At 32.5% G+C, this 22,373-nt stretch overlaps 1 protein-coding gene, 1 long non-coding RNA gene and 1 other non-coding gene across 3 annotated transcripts; 2 read left to right on the top strand and 1 right to left on the bottom strand.

Annotated features, from left to right (window-relative positions):
* The first annotated feature begins 255 nt into the window (after positions 1–255).
* TRNAR-ACG (transfer RNA arginine (anticodon ACG)) lies at positions 256–328 on the top strand. Its single transcript has one exon. It is a non-coding gene; the product is annotated as a tRNA-Arg (tRNA).
* Positions 329–1,593: 1,265 nt separating this feature from the next.
* EMB3108 (DEA(D/H)-box RNA helicase family protein) lies at positions 1,594–15,898 on the bottom strand. Its single transcript, XM_083070126.1, has 8 exons — positions 15,456–15,898; positions 14,342–14,629; positions 14,077–14,190; positions 13,554–13,984; positions 12,054–12,381; positions 3,099–3,251; positions 2,801–2,852; positions 1,594–2,112 (listed from the first exon to the last, which is right to left on the bottom strand). The coding sequence occupies exons 1-8, from the start codon at positions 15,783–15,785 to the stop codon at positions 2,060–2,062; spliced, it is 1,749 nt and encodes a 582-aa protein (XP_082926252.1). The 5' UTR covers positions 15,786–15,898; the 3' UTR covers positions 1,594–2,059.
* On the top strand, positions 4,866–6,294 carry LOC145955429 (uncharacterized). Its single transcript, XR_014432068.1, has 2 exons — positions 4,866–5,170; positions 6,092–6,294. It is a non-coding gene; the product is annotated as an uncharacterized LOC145955429 (long non-coding RNA).
* Positions 15,899–22,373: the final 6,475 nt, after the last annotated feature.

The raw sequence follows: 22,373 nt of genomic DNA on the forward strand, positions 1-22,373 counted from the left end.
AAATGCTCCTAAAGTCCTGGTATTCATTGTTTGATCTCTCTTTTTCTTTTTTTGTTTTTGTCAATATAATCGTTGGCATTTTTTTTTTCATATTATTTTGGTCAATATATCCATTGTTCTCTAAAGTGTTCTTGTGAACTTCATGGCCCAGTTAATTTTGGCGTAGTAGGAAGGAGCAAGAGATTCACTTCGAGCGACATGAATCTATTTCTATTACATGGAAAAAATAAATAAACTGAAATCTAAGTTAAGCAAGACTCCATGGCCCAATGGATAAGGCGCTGGTCTACGGAACCAGAGATTCTGGGTTCGATCCCCAGTGGAGTCGATTTTTCCTTTTTGCTCGATGTTCATCTTCTCAACACATTGTATTGTTTGTTTACTATTACATTCTTGATTTGAAAAAAACTGGTGAACTTTTTCACCTCAATTTATTTTTTAATATAAAAGAGTTATTATAAATATGATAAAATTTAAATATAATTCTTCAAGTAAAATTAATATTATTCTTTCATTAGAGCATCTTCAGTGGTAAGCAACTCCCTGTACCACATCACTATCACATCAACTCTGGTCCACTTTATGGGTTGCTTAAATTTTAGCAAATTTGCTTGTAGAAACAACTTTGCTAAAATTTAAGCAACCCATAAAGTGGACCAGAACTATGTGACAGTGATGTGGCACAAGGAGTTGCTTATCCTACAATCGTAGTTTATTAACCTTAAGTAAACTTATAAATATAAGTTTACTTCCTATTTTATCTCATTTTTACTTCATTTCCTCTTTCTCATTACATTACTTATCACATTTATAATTTTCTCTCTCCCTTTTTCTTTTTTCTTCCTATCTTTCTCTTCCTTCTGCCCATCAATCTCAAAATGCAGAGGACTTTTACTATTTTCCACTTAAAATATAGTGCATTTACTGGGAATGTGATGTATTAAATCTAACATGTTTACTTGTTTAGCTCACTGGTTGATTGAGTTGAATGACTAAATTCCCCAACTTGCATACCAACGGATTGAGTAACTGGTCGGATTAAGACTTATTATACTACCATTATAATTTGTTTATTTTGTAGTTGATAGATATAATATTAGTTTATATTTTTATTTATTTGATTACTCATAAATTATCATCTTATAACCTTTATAATTATTTAATAAACTTTTATTGTTAAGCTTTTAGCCCTTCAACTTTTTTAAAAATTCGGTGTTTAGTCTCTTAATTTCTTTTGACAAATTTTAGACTTTTATTAATTTTTTGTCACATAAATTAGACCTTTAAATTTAATTTTATTTGTTAAATGATGATATGTGTTAATAAATCATCATTCACTCAATTTAAGTTAGGTTGGATTGACCCATTGAGACCCCTAATCTTTAGCACGCAAGCTTCAAATTTTTCAAGACATCCAAACTCCAACCCTTGAAAACACATAAGATATGATCATTCACCTGCCCCACAATAAGTTTAACCGAATCTACTAAACTAGCCATCAGTATTGTATGGCACATAAATAAATCTAGGGATGAAAAATGGTATTTTATAGGTCTTGCTGCATTGAAGTTTAACCAACTTAACTATACGTACTGAGAACAAAATATGGAATGCATTATAATGGCTCATAATTTACATGGAAAAAATTGATAGGAACTAAGTTAACTGCCCATGAAAATGTTTCCACTATCAGCAACTTTCCTAGGAACTGGGGCACACATGCATACACACACTTGGATATTTTGAATACTTCAGATACAGTAAATGGTGTTGATGGAAAAAATGACCCCCCTGAAACTAAGATTGGATAAAGACAATCTACTCATTAAACCCACGAAAGGGATAACAGAAAAAGTAGAATGGATTAATTAACTCGGATATGGAGGATGGCTTCACAGCAATTACATAATCCTCAAGAAATGGCAGGATCCGTTACATGTGTGCCATTCACTCCGAGGCATGTAGGTGCAACAGCTAACACTTGAAGCAATGGTTCCTAATGTTGTTCACATTGTCATTGGCGCATAAGCAGCTTTACACACCGAGTATCACAGTATTATCATCCTAGAACACTCTCTTTAATAGTTGCTGAATCTCTTACTTTATTAGTACCTGTTACCAACACAAAATGACAATTGGGACAAGTTAACCAATAATACGATGAGCTATTCAAAGTCTCAAACCTAAGTAGTTTACAATTTTATATAGCTCCAAATGCTGATTCAAGATTCAAACCCATTTCACATACAAACTTAAAACATCCCCAACGAATATTTATATGGAGAGTATACATATTCATATAGAAAGTTTATTTTTAGAGAAGTACTGACAACACTCTCCTTAAAACACACTTTCAACTACTGTTTAAAATTTATTGAAAAATATGAAATCACGTGTAGCTATTTAAATAAGTGGGGCCCACAATTTTTTTTTAATTTGCAAAGTCAATAATGAATTTGTTTAGACTTTAGATAAACTTCTTTATAAGAACTTAAAACTTGTAAGAGAAGCAAGTAAAAAAGAAAAATTAAATAAGTTTCTCCATAAATTAAATTGATTTATACAAATGTTAAAAATAAGTTTCTCAATAAGCTAATATGAGACAAGTTCTACAAATTAAATTATGCACAAGTTAATTTATACTTTTACAGAAGCTCATTTCATTTTTTTTCTTCTTATTTTCATCTCCTCCCGTGAGTACTTCTGAAAAAGTTTATCTAAACAAATCCAATAGTGTTATATAAAGAGTATCATTAACATTTCTCTTATAAGCTTTGTAGAACCAAGTATTAAAATTTACCCCTCTTCTTGAGCTTGTTGCGGAAGCTTCTTTTCCTGCTAAATGCAGTTTCCTGCGGTAATATAGCAAGTATTACTCCACAAATATTGGAATCCATCAATGATTTATGGAATCGGAATTATATGTGAAACTATTCAGTCCATAGTTAACTCTATCATCATACATGACCAGTAACAACTGTAAAAACTCAAGATCCAATTTTTAGATTAAACACTTATTTTTCTTAAAACAATCTCAGTTGGTATGTATTTGTGCCAGAGTAAGGCCGATAAATTTTAAATAATGTTTCAAAATTTACCACAGGTTGACCAAGTTCCCCTGCCCGACGAACGGCATCAACAAGCTCCCTGTTGGATTCAGTGTACATGCTAGTAACAAGTCCAATTTGACCGGCTCTAGCTGTACGACCAACCCTATGCAAAAAGTCTACAGCAGAAGTAGCAAAATCCGCCTGATACACATGAACAACATTAAGAATGAACACATATTTAATAAAGTAGAAAGCGTTGTCATAATAGTAGTATCAGAGTTCATATGTAGAAAATAAAGGAGACAGGTACATGCATACTAATGTAATGATTTAAGGCTCCTATATTAAACAAAGTAACTCACATGTGGCAAAAGAGATCACGCAGGGAGGATAATAGAATTTTTCAGACTATATTTGGTTTTTGTAAAAATTAAAAGCACTTAAATGGCACAAAGGACCTCTTGATCCCCAGATTTTATCAAATCATTCCTGATCAAGAGTCTTAAAACTCAAGAAAATTTCCATCCATTTTACCAAGTCCATTGGATAGATCCATTAACTCTTATGCCTTCAGTGTTGTTATCACATCTTCTCCACTCTGTCATTGTGGCTCGATCCATTTGATCACAAAAATGTTCCTTTCTTCTGAAAGTAATTAATCAATCTTGGCAGTTGACAATCAACTAAATCATCAAACAATAAGTATACAAATTACAAATTCCAGAATACTCTTTGCCACCTCAATTCTAGTTTCATAAATCAGAAAAAGTACTGGAAATTAACTTGAATAGGCTGTCATGCTTATGCATATTTTACTTGAGACATAACATAGTAATTGAGGAATATGGATCCTCTGGTGATGAATTTATATACAGATGGTATTAATTACAATATCTAATCACAGGAAACAATGAACTACAAATCAAATCATTATCAAACCAAATCATATCCCAAAGATATTGCGAATTAACAGAGATATACTCATATACAGCTCCTAAATAGGAGATATTTTCCCTGAACAGAAGATAATTTCAAACAGTTTAATTCACAAAATATAGCATGAAGAGATAGCAAGCTTATGGACAAGAGATATTGGCTAATGTTATTTTAATAAAGCAACTTGATAAGAACTTCAGGAGAACCACACCACAAAAGTTAGTCATTGTACTTGGAGCCCGAGGTATTATAAACCCCACTCTAAAATCTCATACTTCCAGTATGGAACTCAAGTCCCATTTATTGCGATTGAATCCTAACCAACCACCACACCCTACAGCCTCAAAGCACATATGAGCTAGCTATGAACTAGCCCTTTGACTAGTCCCAAGCAAACACTGCAATATTAGTGCCACCAGTCACCAGCCGTGCTGCTTTTGTGTGGCTGATAGAATGGTGAAATTTTCTTTTACAAATTGATAAGTGTAACACCCCAATTTTATTATAAAGAGTATTTTTGTATTAATGGCATTTTCGTAATTAGTAATGGTATTTTCGTAATTTTAATAAAGGAATGAGGGTATTTTTGTAAACTTATTATTAATGGCATTTTCGTAATTATTAATGGCATTCTCGTAATTTTGTTAAAGTTTTTGGGGTATTTTTGGTTTCTGGAACGGGCCGTTCCAAATGTGGAACGGGCCGTTCCAAATGATAAAATTGTGTATTTTTGGGATGTCCAGAACGGGCCGTTCTCCCAAGGAGAACGGGCGTTCTCCTTGCAGAACGGGCCGTTCCAGAAGGAGAACGGGGCGTTCTGCTGGGTTTTGGAACGGGCCGTTCTGATTTCAGAACAGGCCGTTCCAGTTGAAAATTTTGCGTAGATTTGAAGGGTCCAGAACGGGCGTTCCACTTTTCAGAACGGCCGTTCCGGATAGGTCCGCGAAAATGCCTATAAAAAGGCCCCTCCTCCCTCTCAAATCCTCACACCTCTCATCTTCTCTCCCTTCTCTCTTTTCTTTCTCTCTCTACTTCCTGCTGTTGATGGAAGGAGCTTAGGGGTGGAGGTTCTACCCTAGTTCCGGTCCCGATTTAAGGAGAGAGAAGAGAAAGTTCTGCCCGAATTTTGACTACCGTTTAAAGAAAAAGAAGAGGAGGTTCTGCTCAAGTTACTATTCATCCAGGTACGGGGGAAAAGGGGATTATTTATATGTAGAGTACATGAGGGAATTGGGTAGAGGAAGAATTTCTTAGGATTATGATTTTATAATTATTTTATTTGAAGAATCATTAGTTCTATTGAAATTATGTGTTGAGGTCTATAGATATGCCAAATTGTAGGAATAATGATCTGGGAAGAAAGAAGAAATCATAAATGCTGTGAACTAGAATTTGGAATAATTATGAGTTTCACTGTTATATTAAATTGATTATCTTATTGATTATTATAATTTATGAATATTATTGCTATATTACTCGTTAAGAATGGATGATCTTGATGTGAATTGCTTGAGGGGTGTGTAAACCCTCATTTTGTTGGGCTTATCTGTTGTGTATGTGATGTGTATGTGATGTGAAATTATGTACGTGATGTGAATTTGAGTTATGAAATGAGAAGTGTGGAATGTGATTGAGATGTGAATGAGATGTGATTATGGTACTGATGACCAGGGGTGAGCACGACCCTAAGCTGATGGGTAGCGTGACCTTGGCACAGTATTATGTCAGGGGTGAGCACGACCCTAGGCTACTAAAAAGGGTAGCGTGACCTTGGCACAGTGTTATGTCAGGGGTGAGCACGGCCCGAGGTTGGAAAAAGGGTAGCGTGACCTTGACATAGTGAAATTTGTGTGGATTATGAATGAATTGTAATGTTCAAGTGGATTGTGATGAATTGATGTAATTGTAAATTGAGATGTGAATATGATGAATGGTTGATAAATTATGATACACACACACACACATATATATATATATATATAGATAAATGCTTACGAATATTTTATTAAATAATGAGTTATTATGAGATTATATTGTGATGTGTTTGTATGTACTTTGCATATAGATATTTTCTTTTCTCATCGTATAAACTGTGGATATTTTAGGAGAAGAAGATCCAGCTACGAGTGGCATCTAGGATGCCAACAGTTAAAATTCTGGGAATGCTCTCATCGGGGCAGAGGATTTCTAGGATGAAATATTTATGTGTATTTGGCACTGTAATATTGTTTTGAAAACAATTTGTAAAACTCTTGTGTTTTATGTTTTATATCTCTATTAATGTGATTGTCGAATTTTTTTATGTGAACCCTTTTACCAACTTAGAAAATTTAACCTTCTTAAATGTATTATAATTTTTTTAATATATGTGTTGGGGTAGTAAGGGTGTCACATTTAGTGGTATCAGAGCGGGCCGATCCAATCGGCCGTGAGTAATGAGTCTAATATGCTTGTTTGGTAGATTAATAATGTGATGAGTTGATTGATGTGCTAATGAGATGATTAATTATGTTCTTATTTATTTATTTGTGTGCATTGTATTCTCAAGATTTGTCTGATAGACATGATATAATTTGATGATGCTATTTTTGATTGATCTTTTCATAATTTCTTATTTGTTTGATATTTTTTTTACGTAAAAAGACCTTAGATTTGGATGATTTAAGAGTTTACGGTTAATGGAATTTAGGAATCTATAGTAGTAAGCAATTGAATCAAAGGTGGTTGTATTTGAGAATTGGAGTTTTGATATTTTGATGAGAGATTGGAATGTTCCTTGAGTATTGGTGCTTGCATGTTAACTTTATGGTTTAGGTAGTATGTAAATTTTATTCTAAGTCCTTTGTGAGCTGTTTTGGAAAGCTTGAATATGAGTTTAAGGTGGAAAAAAAGTGAGTTTGGAATGGTTAAGGTATTTTGTGAAATGTTAGTACACTAATGCTAGTATGATAATTCCTTATGTCTGTTGTTTATTTGATTGTGTACTATTTTCTTAGATTATGGCTGGTAGGAATGATCGTGCAATTGCTGATGCTCTTCAAGCATTAGCACAAGCTGTAAGTAACAACTATAGGACTGAAATCGCTCCTAATTGGTTAGAGCGATTTCAACGAAATAATCCACCTACTTTGCAAGGAGGATATGACCCAGATGTTGCGATGAATTGGCTAATGGAAATCGAAAAGATTTTCAATGCCATGGAGTGTCCTTTCACTCAGAAAGTGAGGTTGGCTACCTTCATGTTGACTGCTGATGCCCATTTTTGGTGGGAAGGAGCACTTCAAAGGATGATTGATGGAGAAATGCAATTGAATTGGGACAACTTCAAGAGGGTTTTTCTTGAGAAGTATTTCCCGGATGATGTAAGAAGCCAGAAGGAAGTTGAATTTCTTGAACTAAAGCAAGGGAATGACACAGTGGCAGAGTATGCTGCAAAATTTGATGCCTTGGTTCGCTACTGTACTCATTATCATGGTGAGGATGGCGAAAGGGCTAAGTGTATTAAGTTCGTGAATGGCCTTCGCCCTGAGATAAAAACAGCAATCAATTATCAAGAAATTTATCACTACCCGACTCTTGTCAACAAGAGTAGAATTTACGACCGTGACAATCGTGCACGTGCTGACTATTACAAGGGAGCTGGAGGTCCTATGCGTACCACAAATTCTAGTGCTTTAGGTAAAAGTAAACCTTACACCAAGTCTACTGGGAATTCAAGTTCTAAGGTGAATAATCAAGATTCGATGCAACGAAAGAGTCAATCTCCAATGGTTGGACAAACATCAAAAGGGGGGAGTGAGGGTTCTGTTCCACGCGATAATTGCTTCAACTGTGGGAAGCCAGGTCATAAGGCATATGAGTGTTGGGTACCAAGAGTGATAACATGTTACAACTGTTACGAGAAGGGACACAAAGCTCGGGAGTGCCCCAAGAATAAGAAAGAAACAACAGAGGTTGAAGGGAGCGCTAGCAAGCCTAGAGCCACAGGAAGAGTATTTGCCTTGAGTGGTGTTGAAGCTACTTAATCCACAGATTTCATCCAGGGTATGTGTTTCATCAATGGAACCCCTCTAATCGTTTTATATGACTGGTGCGACTCACTCTTCTATATCACGTGTATGTCTAAATTACCTATTTTTTTTTTTTCTTGTCTTTTGAACTAATAGTAGAGACACCCACTAATGGTTCAGTGATCACTTCTGATGTCTGTCCAAAGTGTCCCTTGACTATTGATGGTAGAGAATTCATGGTTGACTTAATTTGTTTGCCTATAAGTTAGCTAGTGAAATTAGGAGCTTCCTTGGATTGGCTAAATACTATAGAAAATTCATAGAGGGATTCTCCAAGTTAGCATTACCTTGACAAGTTTGACTACGAAAGGAGTTGTGTTTGTATAGGATAGTAAATGCAAGGATAGTTTACCGGGCCCTTGAGGAAAAGTTGACTAGTACACCTGTTTTAGTATTGCTTGACTTTTGTGGTTTATTGTGATGCTTCTAAAATAAGTTTGAGTGGAGTGTTGATGCAAGAAGGAAAGATAGTGGCTTGTGATTCTAGGCAACTGAAAACTCATCATAGGAATTACCTTACTTATGATTTTAAGTTAACGGTTGTAATATTTAGAGACATTGCCTATATAATTATAATCTTGAGGTATTTATTGATCGTTAGAGCCTTAATTATTTGTTGACTGAAAGAGTTAAGTTAAGTTTAAACTTCTAAGAGGACTAATATTTCAAACTTAGTTGTTATTTGAGTAAAGTCATTGTGGTAACCGATATTTTGAGTAGGAAATCTTTATATTTATTTTCCTTTATGATTAGAGATTCAAATTAGGGATTTAAGTTTGACTTATGAGATTACTCTTAATAGTGTAAAACTAGGTATGACTCGAATACTAAGTGGATCGTTGAAAGAAATTGGAGAAGCATAATTAGTTGATTCATTTGATAACAAGATATGAGATTATAGGATAAAGTGATGGATAAGAATTTGACTTGGGTGTAGATGGAGTGGTGAAATTAGTGATCTGATATGTATACCTAGTGAACTTACACTTAGGTACTTAATCTTTAGAGATAACCATAGAAGTAAAACCAATATTGTAGCAGATACCTCGATTATGATGACCTCTGATATATCATTTTGATGATTTAAGGGTTGGATTTGATTGAAGAATTTAGAGACTTATGCTAGATGAGTGAGATTACCCTTAGAAGCATTGAATGGATTATGCTGAAAGTAACTAGTGAATTAATGGATGAGATTAGAGAAGCTTAGGAGTTAGATCCTTTCTTTGAACCAAGTGGAGAAGATTGGTAGAAGTATAGATAACCATTTCTGAGTAGAAATCAATGTAGTTTTGAGGAGCAAGAACCAATTTGGGTGTTTAGTAACCTTGAATTAAGAAAGATGATTTTAGAGTAAAGACATACGAGTGTTCTTGAAATATATTTACGAACTACTAAGATGTATCAGAGTTGCGCAGCGGAAGTGTAGTGACCTTAGGTGAAGAGAAAAGAAATCATATACTCGTGTTTAGTATACAAGAAATCTTTACAAATTTTGTAGCAATTAGACGTCTCATTTTGGAAGTAAGATGGTGAATGGATAGACCTTAATTATAGGTTTGTTTGAGACATTTAAGAGATTGATTTAGATTCCTTAAAATTTACTTGTCTTACCCTTAGATTTCCTTGGTAAAATGAATAGAGTTGTAGGTAGTGAGGTTGCATAAGAATTAGAAGTAAGAAGCGAAGAATTTACCATTGCAAAAATTTCGAGGACGAAATTTCTAAAAGGAGGGAAGAATTGTAACACCCCAATTTTATTATAAAGAGTATTTTTGTATTAATGGCATTTTCGTAATTAGTAATGGTATTTTCGTAATTTTAATAAAGGAATGAGGGTATTTTTGTAAACTTATTATTAATGGCATTTTCGTAATTATTAATGGCATTCTCGTAATTTTGTTAAAGTTTTTGGGGTATTTTTGGTTTCTGGAACGGGCCGTTCCAAATGTGGAACGGGCCGTTCCAAATGATAAAATTGTGTATTTTTGGGATGTCCAGGACGGGCCGTTCTCCAAAGGAGAACGGGGCGTTCTCCTTGCAGAACGGGCCGTTCCAGAAGGAGAACGGGGCGTTCTCCTTGCAGAACGGGCCGTTCCAGAAGGAGAACGGGGCGTTCTGCTGGGTTTTGGAATGGGCCGTTCTGATTTCAGAACAGACCGTTCCAGTTGAAAATTTTGCGTAGATTTGAAGGGTCCAGAACGGGCGTTCCACTTTTCAGAACGGCCGTTCCGGATAGGTCCGCGAAAATGCCTATAAAAAGGCCCCTCCTCCCTCTCAAATCCTCACACCTCTCATCTTCTCTCCCTTCTCTCTTTTCTTTCTCTCTCTACTTCCTGCTGTTGATGGAAGGAGCTTAGGGGTGGAGGTTCTACCCTAGTTCCGGTCCCGATTTAAGGAGAGAGAAGAGAAAGTTCTGCCCGAATTTTGACTACCGTTTAAAGAAAAAGAAGAGGAGGTTCTGCTCAAGTTACTATTCATCCAGGTACGGGGAAAAGGGGATTATTTATATGTAGAGTACATGAGGGAATTGGGTAGAGGAAGAATTTCTTAGGATTATGATTTTATAATTATTTTATTTGAAGAATCATTAGTTCTATTGAAATTATGTGTTGAGGTCTATAGATATGCCAAATTGTAGGAATAATGATCTGGGAAGAAAGAAGAAATCATAAATGCTGTGAACTAGAATTTGGAATAATTATGAGTTTCACTGTTATATTAAATTGATTATCTTATTGATTATTATAATTTATGAATATTATTGCTATATTACTCGTTAAGAATGGATGATCTTGATGTGAATTGCTTGAGGGGTGTGTAAACCCTCATTTTGTTGGGCTTATCTGTTGTGTATGTGATGTGTATGTGATGTGAAATTATGTACGTGATGTGAATTTGAGTTATGAAATGAGAAGTGTGGAATGTGATTGAGATGTGAATGAGATGTGATTATGGTACTGATGACCAGGGGTGAGCACGACCCTAAGCTGATGGGTAGCGTGACCTTGGCACAGTATTATGTCAGGGGTGAGCACGACCCTAGGCTACTAAAAAGGGTAGCGTGACCTTGGCACAGTGTTATGTCAGGGGTGAGCACGGCCCGAGGTTGGAAAAAGGGTAGCGTGACCTTGACATAGTGAAATTTGTGTGGATTATGAATGAATTGTAATGTTCAAGTGGATTGTGATGAATTGATGTAATTGTAAATTGAGATGTGAATATGATGAATGGTTGATAAATTATGATACACACACACACACATATATATATATATAGATAAATGCTTACGAATATTTTATTAAATAATGAGTTATTATGAGATTATATTGTGATGTGTTTGTATGTACTTTGCATATAGATATTTTCTTTTCTCATCGTATAAACTGTGGATATTTTAGGAGAAGAAGATCCAGCTACGAGTGGCATCTAGGATGCCAACAGTTAAAATTATGGGAATGCTCTCATCGGGGCAGAGGATTTCTAGGATGAAATATTTATGTGTATTTGGCACTGTAATATTGTTTTGAAAACAATTTGTAAAACTCTTGTGTTTTATGTTTTATATCTCTATTAATGTGATTGTCGAATTTTTTTATGTGAACCCTTTTACCAACTTAGAAAATTTAACCTTCTTAAATGTATTATAATTTTTTAATATATGTGTTGGGGTAGTAAGGGTGTCACAATAAGAACTAGTCAAATCCCACACCAACTTGCAAGTGGATCCTAACACAGCTGAGCTGATGATATGCCTTCAAAATTAACTTCCACCCATGGAAATGGTGTAGTATTAATTGAGTGAAAACTTTAGAATCTCATATGCACATTGTCTTTCTAATTTTCAACATATATCGTAATGTTTTCATTTGACCAACATACTGCAGTAGATATCTAATGAAATACTTTATTTTGTTTGTTTCGAGAACTAGGATACACAAAGTTTCTTTTAATTGAAGCATAAAACTATTGTTCTTGAGTAAAAGATGAACTATACCTGAATAACATGTAAAACATTTGGAATATCAACGCCACGAGCAGCAGCATCAGTACATACAAGAACACCACCTTTCTCATGAAAATCAGCTAAGGTCAGTGCTCGCTCCTCCAATGTGCAATTCTTATGATAACGTGAACATTCAATTCCAGATCGGATTAATATCTTTGCCACAGCTTCAACAGCCTCAACAGTGTTGGCAAACACCATTGTTCTGTGAATGCCACCAGCATTATCCAAATCTTCAGATCTGAAACTGTGATTCACAGCCTTTATGAGTTCATCCACTTGAGTATCAACTGTAACTTCTATCCACTTCTGCTCCAACCTGAAAATTGAAAGGCCACAGTAACAAATTAAATAAATAAAAAAAAACACTAAAAGGTCACATTATTTACCAGCAATCCAACATGGCCAAAATGGGTTGCATATCATAATAGAACAAGTTCAAAGGTGCATATGTAGTTCATAGGTTTTTCAACAAAGAAAGAATGGCATAAAAACTTGTTCCTTGATTGTAAAGTCATATATTATGCCCCATCGAGGAAGATAATTGAATGATTCATAATGTTCTCTCAAATGCCAATCAGAAGGGCATCCTTTCAATTCTGCGTCATAGATAAGAACTAATGCCAAGCATAAAAATTAGAAATGGGAAACTATTGAGGAAAGATTTACAGTAATGAGAATCTTTGCCAATCGTTAAAGTTGCACAGTTTGTACTCACGAGTCACAATTCGCGAGGCTAATTGGAAATTGAAATTATTCTCACCTAAAGCCTTATTTAATCCTAGGGACCTGGTTAGTAATACATTTTCCTGTAACCCTTTTACAGCTAAATTTTCCGTCATACACTAAATACTTGTTAGAAATATAAAACCACTAATTGGCCTCTACCTAACAACTTCGATTTTTGAAGAATTGGTCTCCGGTATGGTACCAATGCATCCATGACTCAGCTATTTGGTTAGTTTGATCTTAACCACCCTCATTACTCATAACAAATAGAATTTCAGCCAAAGGTAAAGCAGTTATGTGCATCATTCATGCTTCAAGCTCAAGAGGATCTTGCTGAGAAAACCTATGAAAGAATAAAACCATTTGATTTGCATGTTATAATGCTCAAAGCCTCAAATATCTTAAATAATTCTTCATCGTCCTATCTTCAATTGAAGTACACCTGGACAATGTGGAGGTACACGTACACTATGATCATACTTCATAGACATTCACCTCAATATTCACATGGATAGTAGATGATTTTTAAAAATAGGCATACCATTCCTGATTATAGTAGAATTTAACTCACATTTTTCTTCATATGCATTCCTTTTATTCATCTTCAGTTCACAATAAATGGAATCATTAAGACACTTAAGAATTTTCCTATTCTAGTTCTCAATAAATACATGTCATTATTTCACAAGACCAGTGGAGTAACAAGGAGCAAAAATATGGAGCATCACTATTGATAATAAAGCAAAAAAAAAAATAATAGACCTTGGATTGTGACAATGAAGATAGTTTCCATAAACCCACTCAGCATCAGGAAACATGTATTTCAATATCCCTCCAGCTGTTTTCTTTCCATTCACTGGAAGTGTAGCAGCAACAAAAATATACTGTTTACTACGCTTATAATTTTTCCTCACTCTCTTCCAGTCTCTTTGTTTGACAGATTCAGCTTCATTATCAATATCTACAATATCATCTTTATCATTGTCATCCTCTTCTGTGGTGGCTTCATTTTGAAGTTCTTCACCTTCAAAAGCATCTGCTGATGACAAGGAAAATTCCTGTTTCATTGGAAACTCTGCTGCTGATTGTTTTGATCGAGACAAGAGTTTTTCATCGAAGCGGAGCAAGTTTATCAGACGGATTACTTTATTCTGGAAACTCCCACAGAGAAGCATATCGGCTTCATCAAACACCTTCCAGTTAGAAATATAAACACGTAATAAGCATCAAGGTTTAGTTCACATATCTTTTAGACTGGCGAATCTACATAAGATCTGAAACATACCACATATTTAACACCACGCATAAATTCCATGCGGCGGGTTCTATCAAGGTCAACATAATTCAGAAGGGCAGCAGGTGTTGTCACAATGATATCAGGTTCCCGAATTGGCCATCCCTGGGTCAAAATCAAAATGATTCTTAGTACCGTGAACAAAGAGCAGACCATGTACTCCATACCACTAAAACTATTATTGCACGGCAATAACCTAAAATACAGAATGCAAAAAATAAAAATGAAAAATAAAAAAACACTACAGCATCACTACCTGTTTGCCACAAATGGCTGCCACACTAACTATCGTCTCACCATCATCTCTACAGAGACTGTTAGCCATCCTAACTACCTGCTCACAAAGTTGCACATTCGGACAAAGAACGAGCAGAACTTTCTGCGGCAAGGTCACTTCTTGATCAGGCTCGGCATGTAGAGAATGTTCCTGGGTGCCCCTAAGTTTATCAATTAGAGGAACTAGGTAACTGTATGTCTTACCACTCCCGGTCTCTGCGGCAATAATAACATCCTTTCCTGACAGCACAGATGGTACAGAAGAAGCCTGAACACACATCAATAATATGCACACATAAGCCCCAGCACCCCAAAAAAGAACAAAAGGGACAAAATTTAGAATTGTGCTTCTATTATTATTCTCATGACAATTGGAATTTTACTTCAATAACCCGTGTCAACCTTTAACGTAAAACTGATAGGATGACAGTAAAAAAACACTTAAAAAGAACTGCATCCAAGTTTTGTCCGAATAAAAAATGAAAACAAAAACTAGTTATCAGCTTCCAACCCCTTGGTCTAGCTTCCTAGTTTCACTCTGTTTTGGACTTAGTCTGTTTGAAAAAAATTCTCCAGAAGTAATAATAGGAGAAGAAACTTTAAAGAAAAGATGAAATGAATATCTCCATAAGCTAAAATTAGCTTACGAATTAGTTAATTTAGAGAATGTTACAAATTTACAATACAGGACTTTTGAGAGCTCCTCTATTGAAAATAAAGAGTATTTTCAATAGAAAAGCTCTAAAAAGTTTATTTAAACTTATATCCAAACATGCTATTGTAGAATTTCTCTTATATTAGATTTTACTAAAACTTCTTTTAAATTATATATAAGCTAATTGTTGCTCATGGAAAAGCTAATATTTTTCCTTCCTATATTTTTCTCCCGGATAAGTCTATACAAATCCTTTTTTTTCTTTCTAACTTTTTGACATCATGAGCATAAACACAACAAGGAAACGAGATCAAATTTTTCACATAAGGGGGTCATTCAATTTCCTAAAAAAAACGCAAAAGGGGCATGAATTGACAAAAGGGGAAACGTGGATACAACTGAAAATGAATAAAACGAATTGGGAAAAACGAAAAACGACCTGAACGAGAGAGGGTCTGTTGAGGCCAACGTTAGAAAGCGCTCGAGAAACGGTATCGGAGAGACCGAGCGAAGTCCACGAAACGTTTTCCTGTGCAAAGAAAGTGTCCCTGCCCTTAGAACCTTGTGATGATGATGATGATGATGCAATCACAAAGGGTCTGGTTTGTGTTAGGCGTGGAGTGGTTTGAGAGAAGGGGCGAGGTTTGAATAGAGAAGGGGAAGAGGGTTTGAAGAATGTGATGTGAGGATGGTTGAGGTGGGAGAAGAAGTGGTAGCGAATTGGTGGGTTTTGGAGATGGAGCATCAAGGCTGAACGAGTAACAATCATTGGGAACTTCTTCTTCACTCAAAAACTCTCTCTTTCTTTCACTCTGCTTCCAAATAGATAATCAATCACATAACCAGTGGATGGGTGGGGTTTAGGGTTTTAGGTACAAAGGATCAGATTATTTGTTTATTTCAAACTTGACAAACTAAAAACTAGTTTATTTATGTAAAAAGAATAATTTTGTCATTTTGAAGTTTTGTATTCACGTGGAAAATAGTATACTCTAGTTCTTTTTATCACGTAAAATTTTATTTTTATTTATTTGTCGATTAAGAGAATATTAATTGTTATACTTTATTTCTTATTTATATTTTAATTAATTTAAATATGACAATTAATATATTTTATTATAAAACAAAAATGAAAAATGACATAATAGAAAATATTAAAATCATTTTATAAAAAATAAAAAAACATTTCTTGGTATGTATAAAATAATTATAAATAACTATCATAAAGAAATGAATGTAATAACAATATACATAGGAAATTTTTATTTTATGAAACTTGTGATAAATAAATATTTTATAACATAATTATATTTTAAATTTATAAAAAAAATAATTTATATTATGATATAAGATTATTTTAAAGTAAAATTAATTATATAAAAAATAAGATATTAAGAAAAATAATAATAATTAAAAACATTTTTGTTGAAAAATGTTTTGTATATATATTCTAATTTATATAGATAATAAGTAATTAATTTTTTTAATTTATATAAAAGGATTAGTTAAATCATTAAACGATGTAAGGATAAGTTTGTAAAAAAAATATAATATGTAAAGAGAAAACAACATCATCAACTATTAATTGAAATAATCGTAAACAATTGTTCAACATAACAGTTTAACAATTGATCATCTTGAACAACTGAACTACTTAATAATAACTTACACAACTAATACAATTAACTTTATTCAACAAAGCAACATTAACACCTAAGCAACAATAATCAACTAAGCAAAATTAACAATTAATGTATATTAATTTTATAGATCTCCTACAACTTCATTGAGTAGTCCAAATGACTTAATCTTATGGAATCTACAACAGCTGACATGGTAACTTGAAATAATAGTAGACATGGTCAACTTGGATATAAATCTATTATGACATTGATATGCATCAGCCAAGTCTTGTCATGGAATTAGTTTGTCCTCTTAGTACCGCAACCCTTTCAGCACTTAGTTAGGAATTATAGCCCTTGACTTTGTGTCTAACTCATTGACCACTTTTAACAAGTATAGCTCAATGTGTCCATCATATTATTTCAACTTAAATCTAGGAGATATAACTTTAAAAACAACTTCCTACTTAGAGGACAACATCCACAATAAAGGGTTTTTAACACTAGGCTTATAGAGCACCACAACTTATATCCATGTAATGAAATATTTTAATTTCTAAAATAAATTATCTTCTCTAGTTTTTACGCAACTTACAACTTAAAACATGCACAACATGCATTCATCACAACTTAAACAACATTCAACATGCATTTTTCAACTTAAGCAACTTACATCTCAACCTATTCACCTCATCATATTTCATCATCATATAACAATATAATGTCATCATTATAAACATTCCATAGGTCCTAGGGAAGAAAGCTTTGTCTTACAACACCAAGAACAACATATTAAGAAAACAAGGTTTTCGCTTAACAAGCCCTAACTCGTTAAAAGACTAGAGAGCCCTTTTTTGGTTCCTCATTAAGTAAGCTCAAGCTCATTGAACAACCTAGACTTTCTTGGGGTCTTCTTGCTAGGCAAGTATTTCTGATCAAGCTCCCACAACTATCTACTGAGCAAGCCTATCTTGCTCAATGCCCCCACTTCTTTGTGGGTCACTCTTACTTAGTGCCTAAGTGTCGCTTAACGAGTCTTCATCGTGTTCATCATAGGCATGCATTCTCGTTGAGCGAGAACACGATACTTGAGTTTTTACCTTCATACTTTGAAGGCTCATTGAGTGAGAATGCTCTGCCCCACCATAGTGCATGCACTCTCCCAACATCATCCAAGACTCTTCCAACCCATATAAACCATCAAAAATATTTTAAACAACTTATTTTACTTAAGTTCATCTTCAGATTCAACATGCATCTATAAATCAAAAGCAATTTAACATTTTTGGGTGTTGGTTTTAACCACTCAAAACCCCAACTTTTCAACATGAACAACAAACATCATATCTCAACATAGCTACCAATGGGCTCAACAGCAGCAGATTACAACATTAAACAACTTAAGAAATCAAACAACATACTTCTCTTACATCAAATTGCTTCCAGAAAGTTAAAAAAATGAAGAAAGGAAGAACACCAAAAACATCAAGGTTGACTTCTCTCTACAAATTCAAACTCCTCTCGGCTTCTACAACTCAATATCATCTTAAGGAGAAGATTTAGATGCTTCTGGTAAAGTCATAAGAAGAAACAATTTTCCTTAGTTCCAAAGCTTATCTCTTTAAAATTTATCTCTTGAATTTAGAGAAATAAACTTATGAACGAACTCTAAATAACTTGCTTCTCAAGGATTTCTTAACCCTTAACTACAAGAAAAATACTAATAATTGATAGTCATAATTTGTTGGTAATAGTGAAAAATTGTTGGTAAAAGAGAATTTTTTATTGACAATAATCCATTAGAAATATGATCATCGTAAAAAAATATTTGCTAGTAATTTCTAATAAAATGCTTCTGTAGGAAATATACATCAGTAATTATTGACAAATTTATTTATTGAAATTATCAATAGATGTCAAAAACAGTCTTCTATTACAAACAAATAATTTGTTGTTAGGACTGAAAATGAGTTGAGTTTCAACTTGACTTGATTCAATAATATTTGGTGTTCAACTTGAAACTTAACTTGAATCTAACACAAACTTTTTTCATCTTAAAATCGATTCGATTTAATAAGCTCACGAATAATTCAATTCAACTCATTAGCTCAAATCAAATGAACCATGAGCCAATTTTTTAAATCTTATACATTCAAAATTTCAATTTATTAGTAGATTTTAGTTAAAATAGTTGTTTAAAATGATAAATAACAAATTTAATATAAGCATAGTCTATTCCAAAATCACGAAGATTAATTTGAATTACTTTCAATCGTAGTTGTTGTCCAAATTCTTATAATCAACCTTAAAGGTTCAAGAGCTTTTGCAATAGCCATAACAAAATATAATAATGAAGAAGAAGAACCTTTCTTTAATTAAGATATAGAAAACTTAAAATGGAATACCTTTCTCTAATTAAGATAGAAAACTTAAAATGGAATTTCTGTAGGAAATTGCTCCACCTAAAATAAAATAATTAAAGATTAGTAATCAATAAATTGTTAATTTTTATTATTAGGAAATTGCTCCACCTAAAATAAAATAATTAAAGATTAGTAATCAATAAATTGTTAATTTTTATTATTAAAAATTTAATGAATATTTAATCATAAAGAAAGATTATATTACTTTATCTGTAGGAAATTGCTCCACCTAAAATAAAATAATTAAAGATTAGTAATCAATAAATTGTTAATTTTTATTATTAAAAATTTAAAGTATATTTAATCATAAAGATTATATTACTTTAGCCTTGTTTCTAATCCCATGTAAATACTCAAAGCCAATCACCACCTCAAATTAAAGCTTCCTTTGTATTTATTTGGATGTAAAGAAGTCTGGAATGAATCAATAACTCTTCCACCAACACTAAAAGTTGACTTTGAAGCCATAGTAGATACTGGAATGGAAAGGACATCTGCTGCCATATGAGTCAACACTCAATATTTTGCATTATTCAACTTCCACCACTCTTATTAAGGCACAAAAGTTTGTATGAGCATTATCATTAGGCTTGGAAGTTGGTTCACCTAAATACCCTTCAACTTCAGATTTTACATCAAGAATTGCTTGTTGTTGTTGGACATAATTCATCAATGACGACCACCCAGAAGAGTTTGTTAACTCTACTGAAAATTTAGTTTGATCAACACTAGTTCTAGTTGAGCCTTCGTCATCATGCTCACTAAGTAGGGCAACATACTCTTTATACATGTCATTAAGAGCATTGTACACCTTTTCTATATATTTTTTTTAGCTTCATCTCCATGGTAAATAATAGGAAAGCACATTTTAACACCCATAATTTTGATCCTAGGATCCAAAACAATAGAAAGTGACATAACAAGATTACATTCACTCTAATACTTGTTAAATTTTTCCTTCATTACCTCCCCATGTCCTGCATTAAATTAACAAGTTTGGGCGAGATGGAAAACTTTGATCAGCCTTAGTTAGCAATTGGATAGTCATTATCGGAAATAATGTGTGACCACACTTAATACCTTTAACAACTTGGCAACTTTTTCTACTTTTCCTATTCATTTGGCTCTAGAAGGGTTCTTGATCTTGAAATCACAGGAACATTTCTTTGAATTGTATTGCAAGTGACAATATTTGCGATAGAGTTCCATTAAGTAGGGGATTCCATAATAACTATTTTACCACCAAGCTTTGTTGAACTATTTGTGAGAAAGTGAGTAATCATGCTTTGGAATGATTGATGAACTTCACTCTTTCACATACCTTTTCAACTATTTTTGCTATTCTTTCTCTACCATCTTGAACAAGCAAGTTAAGTAAATATGCACAAAACGCACATGAAACAACTTTCCATCTAACATTTTTTTTTTTGCCTTCATTTACCACTTCAACTATTGGTGTTCCAACATTTATATTTGCAACTAAACCAATGATAGCCCTAACAGACATCTATACAATAACAAATTAATTAAAATTTAAGAATAATAAAATTAGAAGTTTACAAATAATAAAGAATGAGCATTCGGACACTAATAAGTGAAAAAAGGCATTGGAAGTACAATAATGACTAGACATGTTATACAAAAGACGAAGATGCGGAAGTGCATATCTAGACTACAAAACATTAGAAATTAGAAATTAAAAAGATAGAAACTCACCTCTTGTAAGAAAAGAAAAAATCACTCAACTACAAAACAATAAAACCATGGATTTCTTTTTAGTGGGGCAAAAAAAATTAAAAATTTATGAATAAAAAAGTTATAATTTGACCTTACTTCTTATTATTGACTATTCAATGAAGTTTTTTTATTCTCTTTTTCTCTGCTACAATGCTTAAGGGCTAAGAATGAGATAAAAGGAAGGGTAAATTTCATTCAGTAAAAGTTGTGATTGAAGGCTGATACCGAAACAAAAGGAGAAAGATCATGGAAAATCATGATTTCTTTCTATAGTTTTGTAGGCAAAAAAAATTAGAAATTTATGAATAAAAGTTATGGAAATCCATGGTTTACTTAATGTTAAGGACTATAATTGGTGTTTAAATTAGAAACGATTAGATCAAATCAATTAAGATACAAATTATCTTTGGCCAATTAAAATTCATTATTATATAGGTAATTCAAATTTATTTGATTATTTTTTTATTCATACAAATTACAATAACGGGAATAAGATTTAAAAATAACATTTAAAATTAAGATAATATATATTACCTCAATCTCTTGTCACTAGTAGTTTATTTTTAGAAGTAATCAAATTAATCTATATTTATTATAAAGAAAATATTAATATATATAAATGTTTTTAGTGTTCACTTTTTAGTGATTTATTATTTTTCCTAAATATTAAAAAAGTGATAATTTTTAATATTCTCTTCAAACACATGCAACCATTTATTCCATTATTTTTTAAAAAATTAAGAGACAAGTGTCTCTTTTCTCTTAAGATGGTAATTAATTTGATTTGATCATCCCAATTAAAATATTTTAGCTCTACTACTATCCGTTGACATTTTTTTTACAACATACTATCCGTTGACAGTTAAAAACTTAAAATCTGGAATTTAACAAAAAAAAAATTAAAAAAGGTTATTAGATATTACATGTTAATATAATAAAATAACTAATTACTATGTCACAATGTCAAGTAAACATAAACTAATAGAGTTGTAATACTGTCAATGATTAAGTATTAAATTACAATTTTTAAATTACAAGAAAAATTTTAAAGAAGTTTTATGTATATATAAGGACTTAATTAAGTATTTTAAAAAATTATAGGAACTCACAATTAATTTAAACATAAATTAATTAGAGGTATTATACATTTTTATAAATACAAATAACTATAGCTGCATCTCATTAATTTTTCAATTTATATATATGTAATTAAAGATAAAATAATTTGTAGTAATTTATTTAAAAGAAAAACATAGAGTAAAAATTTAATATATATATATATATATATATATATATATATATATCAAACATATTTATCAATTTATTTGGAATTATATATTATATTAATATATATATTTAAAATTTTCTATTTTAAAATATTTTTTTTTATAAACCTTTAAATCAATTATAAGAATAATACTTTTAATATAAAAAAAATTACATTTAACAATATTTAAAATAGAAATTTTTTTTTAGGTATTTAAAATAAAATTGATTTTTTTACTTAACTTGTTGGCACTTCCAAATAAATCATTTTTTTTTTCATTTTTATGGTTATCAATGAATTTTTTTATT

Source organism: Cajanus cajan, chromosome 3 (assembly GCF_000230855.2).
Source record: "Cajanus cajan strain Asha chromosome 3, NIPB_CcT2T_4, whole genome shotgun sequence".
In the NCBI taxonomy this organism is placed as follows: Eukaryota; Viridiplantae; Streptophyta; class Magnoliopsida; order Fabales; family Fabaceae; genus Cajanus; species Cajanus cajan.